The 13,934-nt window shown below is 63.6% G+C and overlaps 1 protein-coding gene across 1 annotated transcript; it reads right to left on the bottom strand.

Annotated features, from left to right (window-relative positions):
• Positions 1-3,575: 3,575 nt before the first annotated feature.
• TINAGL1 (tubulointerstitial nephritis antigen like 1) lies at positions 3,576-12,186 on the bottom strand. The gene is made up of 12 exons (XM_040587801.1): positions 12,168-12,186; positions 11,187-11,518; positions 10,335-10,398; positions 8,425-8,517; positions 8,217-8,331; positions 6,974-7,097; positions 6,627-6,777; positions 6,194-6,377; positions 5,841-5,886; positions 5,217-5,340; positions 4,736-4,781; positions 3,576-4,574 (listed from the first exon to the last, which is right to left on the bottom strand). Exons 2-12 carry the CDS (start codon positions 11,485-11,487, stop codon positions 4,434-4,436), a joined length of 1,389 nt encoding a protein of 462 aa, XP_040443735.1. The 5' UTR covers positions 11,488-11,518; positions 12,168-12,186; the 3' UTR covers positions 3,576-4,433.
• Positions 12,187-13,934: the final 1,748 nt, after the last annotated feature.

Here is a 13,934-nt window from a genome sequence, read left to right as displayed (position 1 = left end):
ACATACACTCTGTGTATCTATATACTCTGTGTGTGTATATACACACGCAGAGTAACAGATACCCCTGATTGTGTATATATATGTATAGATACACACGCAGCATGCACACACACACGCTAACAGGCACTCCTGTATATATGCATGCTTACTGACACCCACGTACACATATACACACACTGACACTGATGCTTATATAAACACACCCCACAGTGCCTGCATTAGACACCCCTAGGTGTGTATGTATATATACAGGGTAAGACACCCCTGTGTACCTATAGATATACTCACTAATAGACACCCCTATGTAGACACGTGCACACACTAACAGACACCCCAAATACATAGTAACAGCTACCATGTGTGTGTGTTTGGACACAGACTCTAAGATACCCTTGTGCATGCCTGTACACACAGTAACACTTTATATACATACATACATGCACCTCCAACAACTTTGCACACACACATGTATTCACACCCCGGCACTAACAGCCACCCCGTGCGTACACAGATACACACAGCCCTTGGGTACACACATGTGGCCACCCTGTGCCTGTACCTAGAGAGACACCTGTCTTGGGGTGCATGTGCACACAGGCAATGCTTTTGTACACACACACTAGCAGACACTGCTGGTTGTGGTTTTTTGAGGGTGATATATATACATACACACCCCAACAGGCACTGCTGGTTGTGTTTTTTAGATATATATACATGCACATATAGTAACAGGCACTGCTGGCTGTGGTTTTTAGATATATACACACACCAACAGGCACTGCTGGTTGTGTCTTTTAGGTATATATGCACACACATACAGTAATAGACACTGCTGGTTGTATTTTTTTAGAGCTATATATACACACACACTCTGTAACAGACACTGCTAGTTGTGGGTTTTTTAATGCATATATATATATATATATATACACACACACAAAGACACTTTTTACAAAATTATGGATATAGTGCACACACACACAAACAGCCATTGTGTGTGTATGTGTACCTTTGCACACTCTGTGTGTGTGCCTGTGCACTGTGTGTGCCTGTACATACTGTGTGTGTATGTGTGCCTGTACATACCCTCTGTGTGTATATGCGTGTGTACCTGTGCACACTGTGTGTGTGTGTGCGTGCGTGCACACCTGTGTGTGGGTGCCTGTGCACACTGTGCATGCCTGTACACACCGTGTGTGTCTGTGTGTGTGTACCTGTGCATGTCTGTGTCTGCACATACCCTCTGTGTGTGTCTGCGTGCACATCTGTGCACACTGTGCGTGCCTGTACATACCGTGTGTGTGTGTGTACCTGTGCACACTCTGTGTGTGAGTACACACCTGTGTGTGCGTGCCCATGCACACTATGCATGCCTGTACATACTGTGTGTGTGTACCTGTGCATGTCTGTGTCTGCACATACCCTGTGTGTGTGTGTGTGTGTGAGTACCTGTGCACACTGTGTGTGCCTGTACATACAGTGTGTGTGTACCTGTGCATGTCTGTGTCTGCACATACCCTGTGTGTGTGTGTGCACCTGTGCACACTGTGTGTGCCTGTACATACGGGGTGTGTGGGTGTGTGTGTGGGTGTGTGTACCTGTGCACACTCTGTGTGTGAGTGCACACCTCTGTGTGTGTGCCTGTGCACACTGTGCGTGCCTGTACATACAGGGTGTGTGTGTGCGTGTGTACCTGTGCATGTCTGTGTCTGCACATACCCTCTGTGTGTGTGTGCATCTGTGCACACTGTGCGTGCCTGTACATACGGGGGGTGTGTGTGTGTGTGTGTACCTGTGCACACTCTGTGTGTGAGTGCACACCTGTGTGTGCCTGTGCACACTGTGTGTGCCTGTACATACTGTGTGTATGTGTACCTGTGCATGTCTGTGTCTGCACATACCCTCTGTGTGTGTGTGTGTGTGTGTGTGCCTGTGCACACTGTGCGTGCCTGTACATACAGGGTGTGTGTGTGCGTGTGTACCTGTGCATGTCTGTGTCTGCACATACCCTCTGTGTGTGTGTGTGTGTACCTGTGCACACTCTGTGTGTGAGTGCACACCTCTGTGTGTGTACCTGTGCACACTGTGCATGCCTGTACATACTGTGTGTGTGTACCTGTGCACGTCTCTGTCTGCACATACCCTGTATGTGTGTGTGTGCGCATCTGTGCACACTGTGCGTGCCTGTACATACGGGGTGTGTGTGTGTGTGTGTGTGTGTACCTGTGCACACTCTGTGTGTGAGTGCACACCTGTGTGTGCCTGTGCACACTGTGTGTGCCTGTACATACGGGGTGTGTGTGTGTGTGTGTGTGTACCTGTGCACACTCTGTGTGTGAGTGCACACCTGTGTGTGCCTGTGCACACTGTGTGTGCCTGTACATACGGTGTGTGTGTGTGTGTGTGTGTGTACCTGTGCACACTCTGTGTGTGAGTGCACACCTCTGTGTGTGTACCTGTGCACACTGTGCATGCCTGTACATACTGTGTGTGTGTACCTGTGCACGTCTCTGTCTGCACATACCCTGTATGTGTGTGTGTGCGCATCTGTGCACACTGTGCGTGCCTGTACATACGGGGTGTGTGGGTGTGTGTGTGTGTGTACCTGTGCACACTCTGTGTGTGAGTGCACACCTCTGTGTGTGTACCTGTGCACACTGTGCATGCCTGTACATACTGTGTGTGTGTACATGTGCACGTCTCTGTCTGCACATACCCTGTATGTGTGTGTGTGCGCATCTGTGCACACTGTGCGTGCCTGTACATACGGTGTGTGGGTGTGTGTGTACCTGTGCACACTCTGTGTGTGAGTGCACACCTGTGTGTGCCTGTGCACACTGTGCGTGCCTGTACATACGGGGGGTGTGTGTGTGTGTGTGTGTGTACCTGCACACACTCTGTGTGTGAGTGCACACCTGTGTGTGCCTGTGCACACTGTGTGTGCCTGTACATACTGTGTGTATGTGTACCTGTGCATGTCTGTGTGTGTACATACCCTGTGTGTGTGTGTACACCTGTGCACACTCCGTGTGTGCGTGCCCGTGCACGCTGTCCGTGCTTGTACACACCGTGTGTGGTGCAGGTGCAGGCTGCCACCACCAGGTGGCGCCCCACTCCGCACTGTGGGTGCCCCGGGGCGGGGGGCGCAGGGAGCGCGAGCCCGCGCAGCACATACCTCCGAGAGAAGCAGCCGCGGTGGCACAGCTGGCAGTGGTGGCATCCTTGGCTGTGTGGTGGCACTCCTGGCTGCAGTGGCACGCCTGGCCGTGGGTGTCTGTGGTGGCACGCAGGCTGTGGTGGCACTCCTGGCTGCCGGGTGGCTGTGGTGGCACTGCTGACTGTGGGATGGCTGCGTGGTGGCACTGCTGGCCCCGGTGGCCTGTGTGGCTGCACGTGTCCACGGCGCGTCCAGCGCTGGCCGCGGTCACGGCGATGCCGGAAGGTGCACAATGAGCGGGGCCTTATCTCACCCCACAGCCCTTCCCGGGGCCACGGCTGGGCCCCCCCGGGCCAGGGCAGGCAGGGGGCAGCGGGGCCACGTGCCCCCACCCCCAAGGAGCACACCCTGCTGGCAGTCAGGCATCAATAAGTTTATTTACAAATAATAAAAAGCAAAATAAATACGAAGTCTTAAAAGTACAGCCCTGGGGGAGGGCGGGGGCGGGGGGGGGGCAGACTCTGCTGATGTGTGGTCCCAAGTTGTGGCCCCACCAGGACGGGGACACTGCAGGGCTGAGCCCCGCGCTCCCCCCCCCCCATCCCCACAGCCCCCAGAGGGGGTGGTAGGGGCCATAGCACCATAGGAAGGGGCAGGGGGGACAGTGGGGGCACCCTCCTGACCCTCAGCGCCAACCCCCAGCCCTGGGGGGCACTGGTGAACCCCCCCGGCACCGCTGGATTATTTCACTCCTCTGGCTCCAGGGCTGCCCAGGGCGGGGGGGGGGGGGGGGGGGGACAGCAGCTCAGGGGGGGCAGGATCCCTGGGGGTCCCAGCAGTGTGACCCCAGCCCCACACACGTGCCAGCAGCAGGGGGGGGAGGGGGGGGTGAAGCCCCCAGTGCTGGCTGGGGCTGGGGGGGAGCAGCCAGCTTTGAAGAGCCCCCGGCAGCCACCGAAGCCGAGCCGAGCCCGGGGCGGGGGGATTAGCGGGTAAATCCCACGGGCACCCCCGGCCACATGCCCCGTGCACGCACCGCTGCACCCAGCCGCCACGTCAGCACAGGGGGGGCACGCAGCCCCCAGGGAAGGGGACCCAGGGGACAGTCCCATGCCCTTGGCTGGCGGCACAGGGCTGCGTGGCAGGGGAGGGGGTGTCCCACCCCACGGGTACCCCCAGGAGGGGACGGAGGGGCTGCGGTGCTGGGCAGGGCCATCGTGGGGACAAGGACATCTGCGGGGCAGGGGGGCCCCGGGGTGGGAGGGCTGGGGGGGGGTCACTTGTGGGGCATGTCCTCCATGCTGACGCGGCCCCAGACGCCCACCACAAAGGTCTCCACCTCGCACTCGTTGACGCCGCGGGCGATGCGAAAGTGGCCGCCCTCGCCCCACGCTGTGCCCCAGGAGTTGGCTGCGGTCTGTGGAAGGGACAGGGGACACAGCTCAGTGTTGGGGTGCCCAGCTGGACCTCCCCTCCAACCCCGAGCTGGATCCCACCCGGGCACGGGAAAGCAGCCCTGGCACCCACCCACCTCCATAACCGAGTCCCAACGAACTCGTGACACCCACCAACACTCACCCAGTATTTTTGGATCTGGCCATCAGGCAGCTGCTCTTCTCCCCACCTGCCGCAGGAGAGAAGGCTAGTGAGGGGGGGTCCCCAGGCACCCCTCGGGCTGCACCCCCATCCTGCCCAGCACCAGGTGCTGTGTGGACCCCACTCACTTCCCAGCCCCGGCACCTCCCCGAGGGCCAGGCTGAGAGATTTACGCCCACTCCCAAAACACAGGCAGGTACGTCCAGCCGTGGGGCAGAGGAAGGAGCACAGGGCAGCTGGCCCCGCTCCCCTCCTTGGGCTCTGCACCTCCAGCCCCCCTCCCTCCCCTGATGGGGCTGAGCACCACACACTCATGTCACTTGTGGCCACAGCCCTGCCACGAGCATCAGCCCCCTCCTTCCCTCCCTGCTTCCTCTCTCTGCCTGGAGGAAAGGGACGCCTTTCCTTCCCCGCTTCTCCCACCCAGAGCGGGACACCCCACAGCCCCCCATCCCCCACCTACCCGGTGATTTTGACCGAATGGGTCCCATGTCTCTGGTGCTTCGGCCCCTTCCCCTCAGCCACTGGTGTGTGCCGATAGATCCCGCTTTTGTACATGAAGAAATCCTCGTGCACCTCCAGGATGGCTGCAGGAAGGGGGGAGAGGGTCTGGGGATGCTGCCTGTGTCCCCAGGGATGGGGTGCTGAGCCCCCGGGACCCCACGTCCCCCAGGGTGGAGGATACAGGCACCAGGGACACAGGGCATCGCCTGGGAGGAGGGAAGGCAGCGGCCGGATCCTCCCACAGGCAATGTGACAAGACTCAGCAGAGGATTAAAAAAATAATCATAAAGTAAAATAAAACCAACTGCCGAGACGGAGATTAAATCTCAGGAGTTAATGAGCAACAAGTGCCCACTGGTGTGGGCAGCTGACGGGCACCCCGGGGCCGGCGAGAGCACGGCGCTGCCCGGGCACGCAGCTAAACATTAAGCAGGGAGAGCAGCTGAGGTGGGGGGTCCTGTCCCCCACGCTGGCCCCCAGCCCCAGGCAGGGTGGCTTCACCCCCCCACACCTCGTCCCCCTCCAGCCATTGCAGCACTCAGCTTTGGGGTCTGCGGGTGGGGTGCCCACGCCGGCTCCCTACCTTGCACGGGGCCGTTCTCCAGCAGCTCCTTCATGATCTCCTTCTCCTGCAAGCACAGGGCTGGGTGGTACCAGGGCTGGGACCCCCGGCACTGCCCCCCCCACCCCCCACCCCCGGGGATGCAGGCAGAGGCCGCTTTGGCACCCACGGGTGGGTGTTGTGGAGATGCTGGGTGGAGGTGCAGCTCCCCTGCGGGCTCCACAGCAGGTTTTTCCCAGCTTCGTTTCCAAACTTGGCTTTTCCAGGCAAACCCACCCCGAGCCAAGCCCCTTCCCGCTCCCCACACCAAACGGCTCCCGCTTCGCCCACGCCGGCGGCTCGGCCCGTCCCGGCCCCATCCCACGGGCACTCACGCTGGAGGAGAGGCGGTAGGCAGGGGTGGACTGGTAAATCTCGTTGGCGTGGGTCTGGGGGTTGGGGCAGCGCGCGGTCGCCTGCCGCTTGCCCCTGCCCGTGGAGCGGCTGTGCATCATGCAGGGCTGTGCCGCCGGCTGGCTCTCCTGGCTGGTGAAGGGGTAGCACTCATCCGTCACCACCCTGGGCAGAGGGACAAGGACATGAGGAAGGACCATCCCCATCCCTACCCTGACCCCCACTCCCGTCCCTGAACCCCACTCTCCATCCTGCCTGGGCTGGCCCCCCTCAGTGCCCACCTGCCCAAGGGACAGCCCTGGGGGCAGCATGTGCACGGGGCACCCCAGGCTCTTGCCCCCCAGGGAAGAAGAACTTTGAACCCCCTTATCCCACCCCATCCCGCCTCTGCCCCCCTGCCCCATCCCCGCTCACCCTCGCCGGCGGAGGTACCACCAGGCGCCGTCCAGCCGCCCTCCGCTGCAGCCCCGCTGGTTGCGCGTGTCGCAGGACAGGAGGTTTTGGGGTGACAGGGCGGGTGTCATGTGTCCCATGGAGTGGATAGAGATGCGGTCCGAGGCGACAGCTAGGAGTGAGCAGGGGGTCAGGGAGGGGCAGCTGCTCCCCCAGGTCCTGTCCCGCTCCCCAGCCCCACAGCGGCAGGTTTAGTCTCTGTCCCCACCAGCCATCCCACCCCACCCCACCCCATCCCATCCCATCCCATCCCATCCCACCCCACCCCATCCCATCCCCCCACCCCACCCCACCCCACCCCATCTCACCCGCCGTAGAAAAGGCCCAGGAACCAGCGCAGTTGCCCTGGTCCAAGGGCTCGTGGATCATCCCCGGCCACTTCGCGGCTGCATCGAAGTGGCGAGGCAGCACCTCGTTGGAGTCCATGTTCATCTGCGGAGGCAGAGCCGAGGGGTGCTCAGTGCACAGGGACCCCTGTCTCCTTCCCCCTGCCCACCACAGCCCACCCACAGCATTTCCCACCCTCCGAGCAGGGTCCCAGCTGGCATTAGCATCCCCCAGCCCCGCTGCAGGACCCTCAGGACAGGGACACCCATATGCAGCACCTCCCACCCTCCGAGCAGGGTCCCAGCTGGCCTTAGCGTCCCCCAGCCCCGCTGCAGGATCCTTCAGGACAGGGACACCCGTAGTCCTGGGCAAGTACGATGAGGATTTGGTTGCCCCCTTGTCCCAGAGGAGCCAGATCCCTCAACTTTCACTAAATTTGGGCTCCTCAACCCCAGTAGCTCCTCATGCAACAACAGCACCCAGTGCCCTGTCTCTGCCCCACCGCAGGTGGCACGGCGCTGGGCGCCTCAAGCCCCTCATTGTGGCCTCTGGTCAGCTCTCGCCCAGCCGCTGGCTCATGCGCAGCCTTTCCACCCTTCGGGGGGGGACAGTGCCCCCACGCCGGCCGTGCATGCCTCAGCCTTCCTGGCAAGGACGTGGCCAAGACACCCGCCTTATCCTACTGCAGGAAGCGTCTCTAAAATTAAACCTCACTGGGAGTCAACGTCACGGCACTGGGAGTCAAGGTCACGGCACCGGGTGTGCACTGCGTGCGATGCTCGCTCCCCGCCAGCGCCCATGGGACCCCCGGCCGCTGCCCACCCCGAAGGGGGGCTGGTTTTGGGGGCAGCCCGGGGGCAGGAGGAGGCACCCCACTCGCAAAGCGCTGGCGCTGCCGGCTCTGCCGACTCAGCAGCTGTGGGGCTGGCTTTCCGATGGGAAACCGGCACGGAGGAGCGGGGGAAAAAACAACACTGGCAGCCTGGGGATTGTCAGGGGGAATTTGCTGAGCTGCTGTCTCCAAACACAAGGGCTGCCCGCGACACCCACCCAGCATGGCCCCTTCCCTGCCTCCCCCCCCAGTACAGAGCCCCCTCCCAGGGACGAGGACAGGGCGGGGACATCACTAGCTAAGGCGATGGTGAATCATTGGGTCAAGCCATAGGACAGGCAGGCTCAGCCCTTGGCGTGCCTCAGTTTCCCCTTGCATCTGTGGTGACTCACCTGCATCTCGTTCATGTTCATGACGGTGGGAGAGGGCCGGAACGTGCCCAGGCGGTGCCGGATCCCATCCTCCAGCGTCATGCCCCAAAACTGGCTGTAGTTGGCGGCTCTCCAGCTGCATGGGAGGAGGGGGACAGGTCAGGGGTGCCCCAGAAAGCACCAAGGGCTGAAGCGTCCCTTCCCCATCCTCCCAGTGCCCGGTCCTTACCCATAATTGCCCTTGTTGATGGTGTCGATCAGCTCCCCATCCATCAGGCAGGCATGGTCTTCACACTGCCACTGCCCGTTGGGGCTGCAGGTGCTGCAGAAGGGACAGCACCGAAGAGAACTGTCAGCTGGGGAGGGACAGTGTCCCTGGGGTGACCGGGGGGATCCCGGGTGCCAGGGTCCTGCTGCCATTGCGGCCAGCCAGCAAGGGGCCAGGGCTACTCCTGCACCAGGGTCTGGGGGTCACACTGTGGCTTGGCACCGTGGGATGGGGTGTAGCTGGGCCAGGAGCTGGTGGGCAGCCCTCTGCGTGGGCCTGGGGGCTGTCGTGTCCCCCCAGCCCGGGTCCCCGCAGGAGCCCAGAGGGTAGATAGAGCATGGGACAGAAAATCAGCTGAAAAGCAGCCAGGCCTGCAGACAGCAGAGCAGGGCTTGGACGCCAGCCTGGGGAGGGGATTCGGGGCTGGCTGTCCCCCAGCCAGGGGCGAGCTGCTCTGACCAGGTTAGCTGGGAGCCCTGCAGCACCCACGGGGAGAACCGGGGCAGGGGGTGGCTGGAGGGGATGTGCCGGGTCCGGGTCCCCCTGGGAAGCCCTGGGCTGTGCTCCCCTCTGGGAGCTGAGCAATGCTTGGCACGCTCCCTCCTGCCCGCTGAGCTCCGGCACAACTCTTCCCTTTTAAGGAGCCGTGCAAGGCCAGAGCTGTGTCCTGCCAGCCTGGCCCCGATCCTGCCAGCGGCACCTGCACCCCCACACTCACCCCCTCCCCATCCCCAAGCGCTCCCAGCGCTGCACTGGTGACCCCACACCTGGCTGTTAAATCCCTGGGGACTCCCACGGGAGCACCTTGGGGTGCAGCCAGCCGGGTGCCCATGGTAGCCCCCTCCACTTCACCCTGGCAATGCATTTGCCCCCTGCCAACCCCCCCAAGACCCTACAGGAGCCAAGCAGGGACAAGGTCTGGGGTGAAGTGCTGCATAAATTGCTGCTTGCAGGCGCCAAGTGCGGGGGAAGGTTTTGGCAAGAAGAGCCTCAGCCCCCAGGGGCCAGCACTGCTGGGGAAGGGATGCTTTCCCAGCAGCTGGACCAGTCATGCCAGTACAGGGCTTGGGGACATCGACCTCCCCTTGGGGTTCGGGGTCATACTCCAGCCCAGTGTGTCTTGGCGCCACGGTCCCAGAGAAACGCTGGGCAGCACTGGGGCTTCGGGGAGGGCTTGAGCTGGCTTTGCAAGCGCACACGCCTGCACACACATGCACACACACGTGCTTATGCCCTCACACATGCCCCAGACGGAGCCTTTGATTTCCCTTATCTACCGCATCACTGCGAGGCAGCCAGCCCTGCTGTGTTTGCTCCTTGTCTACGGGCAGATCTGCGCCCGCAGGTTCCCCGATCCCCCACCCCCAGGATGCCATTAATACCACCACGTTCCGGATAAACCCTGCACCGCTCGCTAACACAGACGGACGGGTTGCTTGCACCCAAGCAAGCAGCAGGGCTGGACTCTTGCTGCCTAGCACCGAGACACCGTGGCTGCCAGGTGCAAACACATGCCGTCAGGCTTGGGCAAGCTGGGCTCGGACCAATGGGGCCAGAAAATCCTCGGCAGCGCCAGGGTCATAGAGGCAGCCTGCAGCCAGCCTGGCCGCACGCTAACCTGGTGGAGCCAGCGGCTCCCACAAAGGCATGCACTGAAATTTGGGAGCGGCTCAAGGCCCCGGGCTCTTTGCTTGGAATATGCTGGAACAAAGGCACCTGGCACCAGCCCTTGCCACCCAGCTCGGGCCCTGCGCTCCCGCCGTGCCGGCTGAGGGTAGCCCTGGTGTCCGTGGCCCCCCAGCACCCTTCTGCTGGGCAAAGCAGCGTGCCCGGCTGTGCCCGCATGGCACGGGGAGCATGGAGGCACTCACCACAGGTTGCAGTTCTCCTGGTAGGTGGCTCCAGTAGGGTAGCTGCGGCTGGCGCGGGCACAGCCTGGGTGGGAGACAGGAGAGCCTTGGTCAGCGCCTGGGGTCTTACCAGCATCCCCATGGTTCCGGGGGGGGAAACACGGGGAAAATAAATGTGGTCCTTAAAGCCAGGCAGCTGCATCTTGGTCATGTTCAAGCTCATGACCAGCTCGCACCCCACAGCGCAGGGTGGGAGCAGGGCTGGCTCGGCACCGGGAGGGTTAACCATGGGGTTGCGTGTGGGGCTGCTGAGCAGAGCCAGGCTCGCACACCCAGCCTGGCGGGACGGGGATAAAGGGGCCAGTTGTACCCAGGAGCTGGCTCTGCTCTGCAGGGACTTCTTAGAGAGCCTTGTGCTGTGCGGCGGGGGCTGCCCGTGCCCCCTTCTCGCCCCCGTCGGCCCTGCCTGTCCCAGCTGCCAGGCGGGTTGAGTCAGGGCCAGCATCTGCCTGCCCCAGACATGACATGGGAAGCTGGGATGGAGTCCCCCCCACGCTCCTGCTCTGCCCCACAGGTATGCACCGCTGGAGCTGCCCCTCCGCTCCGCACAGCCCTGCCCGTGGGGAGGCACAGAGGATGGGCTGTGGGGCTCCGGGCTGCTCCCAGCCCCATTCCTGGCAGCCCAGTCACTTTCTAGGAGTTTCCACAGCTCCAAAGCAGCTCTGCAGCGAAAGCAGGGCTGTGGGGTGCTACACCCAGCTGCGTTCACCCCCCTGAGGGGCACCAGTGGCATTAGCCAGCACCTTGGACACCCCAGAGCTGGCCTCTGGCACCGCCAAGACCCCTGCCCAGCTGGGCTGGGGGCTGCCTCACCTGGGGCTTTAGGGAAGGGGGCCGGGATGCCCAGGCAGTATTCCCAGAAGTCAGGGCAGCAGTCGGAGACGGTGCGGTTGCAGAAAAGGTCGCAGTAGCAGAGGGTGTCGTGGTAGGGCACGGTGCAGCCGTCGTCGCGGCCGTGGCAGCAGACGTCCCCTTGCTGGCAGTAGGACCCACCGGCATCGTAGACCCCATGCTCGTACAAGCCGGGGCCCAGCTCCCGGCGGGTGCGTACCCGGGAAGCCAGGGCCACCTGGGCCAGCAGCCAGAGGCACAGCAGGGCCCGCAGCAGGTGCATGCTGCCACCAATGTCCCCAGACCTGCAGCCGCTGCAGGGAGGGCAGTGAGCAGGTGGGGGGGCAGCTGGGGGTCCTGCGGGCACCCTACGCCAGTCCCATCTCGTGGGGTCGCCCACCCTGACCGGCCCATGGAGCCCCCCCCTTGCCCTCCCCCCGGGATGCTCAAAATCTTCACGTTTTTTAACTCCCCTTGCGACCACCCTGGCTCTGGGGACCCTCAGCGCGATGCTCCAAAACACCGGCTTCCCCCCAGGTGCCCACTCCCCGGGTGGCCGACCGGCCCCGTGCCCACCCACACCTGAACCCCCACCTCCAACTGGAAAACCCCAGTGGGATGGGGCTCCCCATGGCACCCAGGGGGGCTGCCTGGACCCCCCGCTTCCAGCCCCGGTGCCGGTCCCCGCCGGGGCTCCCCATGGCACCCAGGGGGGTTGCCCGGACCCCCCTCTCCCAGCCCCGGTGACCGTCCCTGCCGAGGCTCCCCATGGCACCCGGGGGGGCTGCCCGGACCCCCGCTCTCAGTCCCCGGCGCCGCCAAGGCGCAGGCGGTGCGATGAGCTGCCCGGTCTCAGCCCGCGGGGTCGGGGCGGGGGGTGATGGTGGTGCTGGGGGCTCGGAGTGTGGTGGGGGGTGGGGATGCCAGGGGGCACGACCCTCGCCCATCCCCGCTGCCCCGTACCTGCCGCGCCCGCCGCTCCGCGCCGCCGCCGAGCGCCTCCTCCGCACCCGCCGCTCCTTATAGCCGCGCCCCGGCCGGGGGGGCGTGGGGAGGTGCCGGGGGCAGCCGCGGGCGGAGCGGAGCCCAGCGGGGCGGGGGTCGAGCCCCGGGGCGGGTTTGTGCTGGGAGACCGCGGCCCGGACGCCCCGTGCCCGAGGACCCCGGCGGCACCTGGTCCCCCGTGGGGCCGGGGGTCCCCCCGGCTCCTACACGTGCTGGGGGGGTCCCGGCAGTGCTGCTCCATGCGGGGGCTCCCTCCGCTGGCTGGGGCAGGGTGTGGGGAGGGGGGCTGCGTGCCCACCCCCTTCCAGCACCCCAGCTGCCATGTGGACAGCTGGATGCCAGCGAGACGGGGGCATCCCGTCACAGCCCAGGGCACGGAGTCGGTGCCACTTGGAGCCCCCCCTGCCAGCATCCAGCCAGCTGCTCGTAGGCCGGGGAGGGGGGGTCTTGGCTGCCCCACAGGCTCCGGTTCCCTCTGCAGCACCGGTACTTGCTGTGGGGCTCCAGCTGCCCACCTGCCCGGGGCTCCAGCTGCCCACTCCAGGGCTCCAGCTGCCCACCCCGAGGCTCTGCCCACCCCCCCGGAGCTCTGGCTGCCCACCCCAAGGCTCTGCCCACCCCCTGGGGCTCCAGCTGCCCACCCCAAGGCTCTGCCCACCCCCTCCCCCGAGGCTCCAGCTGCCCACCCCGAGGCTCTGCCCCGCCCCGTGGGGCTCTGGCTGCCCACCCCAGGGCACCCGCCTGTCTGTGGCCCGTGAGGAGCATCTCCCAGCTGATGCCAAAGGATTCCTCGAAGATGCCTCACTGCAGCCAGGACACGGGAGGTGCAGGGTGGGGGGGTGCGGGGTTCCCTGGGTGGCCGCGGGAACCAGCTGAGGGGCTGAGCTGGGGACCATGGGCTGGAGGGCTCCTGGCTCCCGGCTGCAGCCCCTGGGGGGGATGCTGTGGCTGGTCAGGGTGGGCTTGCACCCCAGGTGCCCATGCATGGGGAGCACCACATCCCACTGGGCACAAGGGTTGACTGCTCCCTGGGACCACAGGGTGCTCTGGGTGCCCAAACGAGGGTCCTGCAAGAACCCTGGCTGCTGGGACCCCCGCTTGGCTACTCGGCTGGTGCTCTCAGAAGGGCCTTTTCCTGCAAGCATGGCCTTGGGCAGAGCACACCGAGCCGTAGTGCTGCTGAGCACCTCAGGAAGGAACCGAGTCCAGCCCGGAGTCCGACTGTCTCGTACTTTCTCCGTGATTGGACTGACAGGAATCCAGAGTGAGTCATAAATTCCCCAAGACCCTCAGGGGACAAAGCAAATCCAGTAGCAAAAAGGACATCTCCAGGTCCTTGTGTCCTGCCAGGCAGCTCCCTGGTGGCAGCTGAGGATGCTATGGGGTGCTGTCAGCAGAGCTGGCCCCTTCCCATTCCCGTTGCAGCTTCTGGCCTCCCCCCCTGCAGCCGATAAGGGCTCGTGTGCGGAAGCGAGACTGGCAACAGCCCAAGTCCTTCGAGCCCCCTCCCACCTCCTTCCTGAAACTCCGCTCGGCGTGCCAAGTGTTGCTCTCAGCACTGCGGGGTCACAGCTCACTGCATCCCTCTGAAGTTGGCATCTCCCCCCTCCCGGCATGTCCTCACCAGCTAGTGCTGCCCCTGCTCCGGGAAGTGCCAGGCTCTCGCACACGTGGGGGGGAGTCAAGGTGGAGGGGGGCAAAGTCCAGCTGGGGCACCTTGGGCCC

The sequence above is a fragment of the Falco naumanni genome, chromosome 3 (genome assembly GCF_017639655.2).
Source record: "Falco naumanni isolate bFalNau1 chromosome 3, bFalNau1.pat, whole genome shotgun sequence".
NCBI classification, from domain to species: domain Eukaryota; kingdom Metazoa; phylum Chordata; class Aves; order Falconiformes; family Falconidae; genus Falco; species Falco naumanni.
The sequence above is the reverse complement of the archived record's forward strand: the minus strand, read 5'-3'. Positions and strand labels throughout refer to the sequence as shown.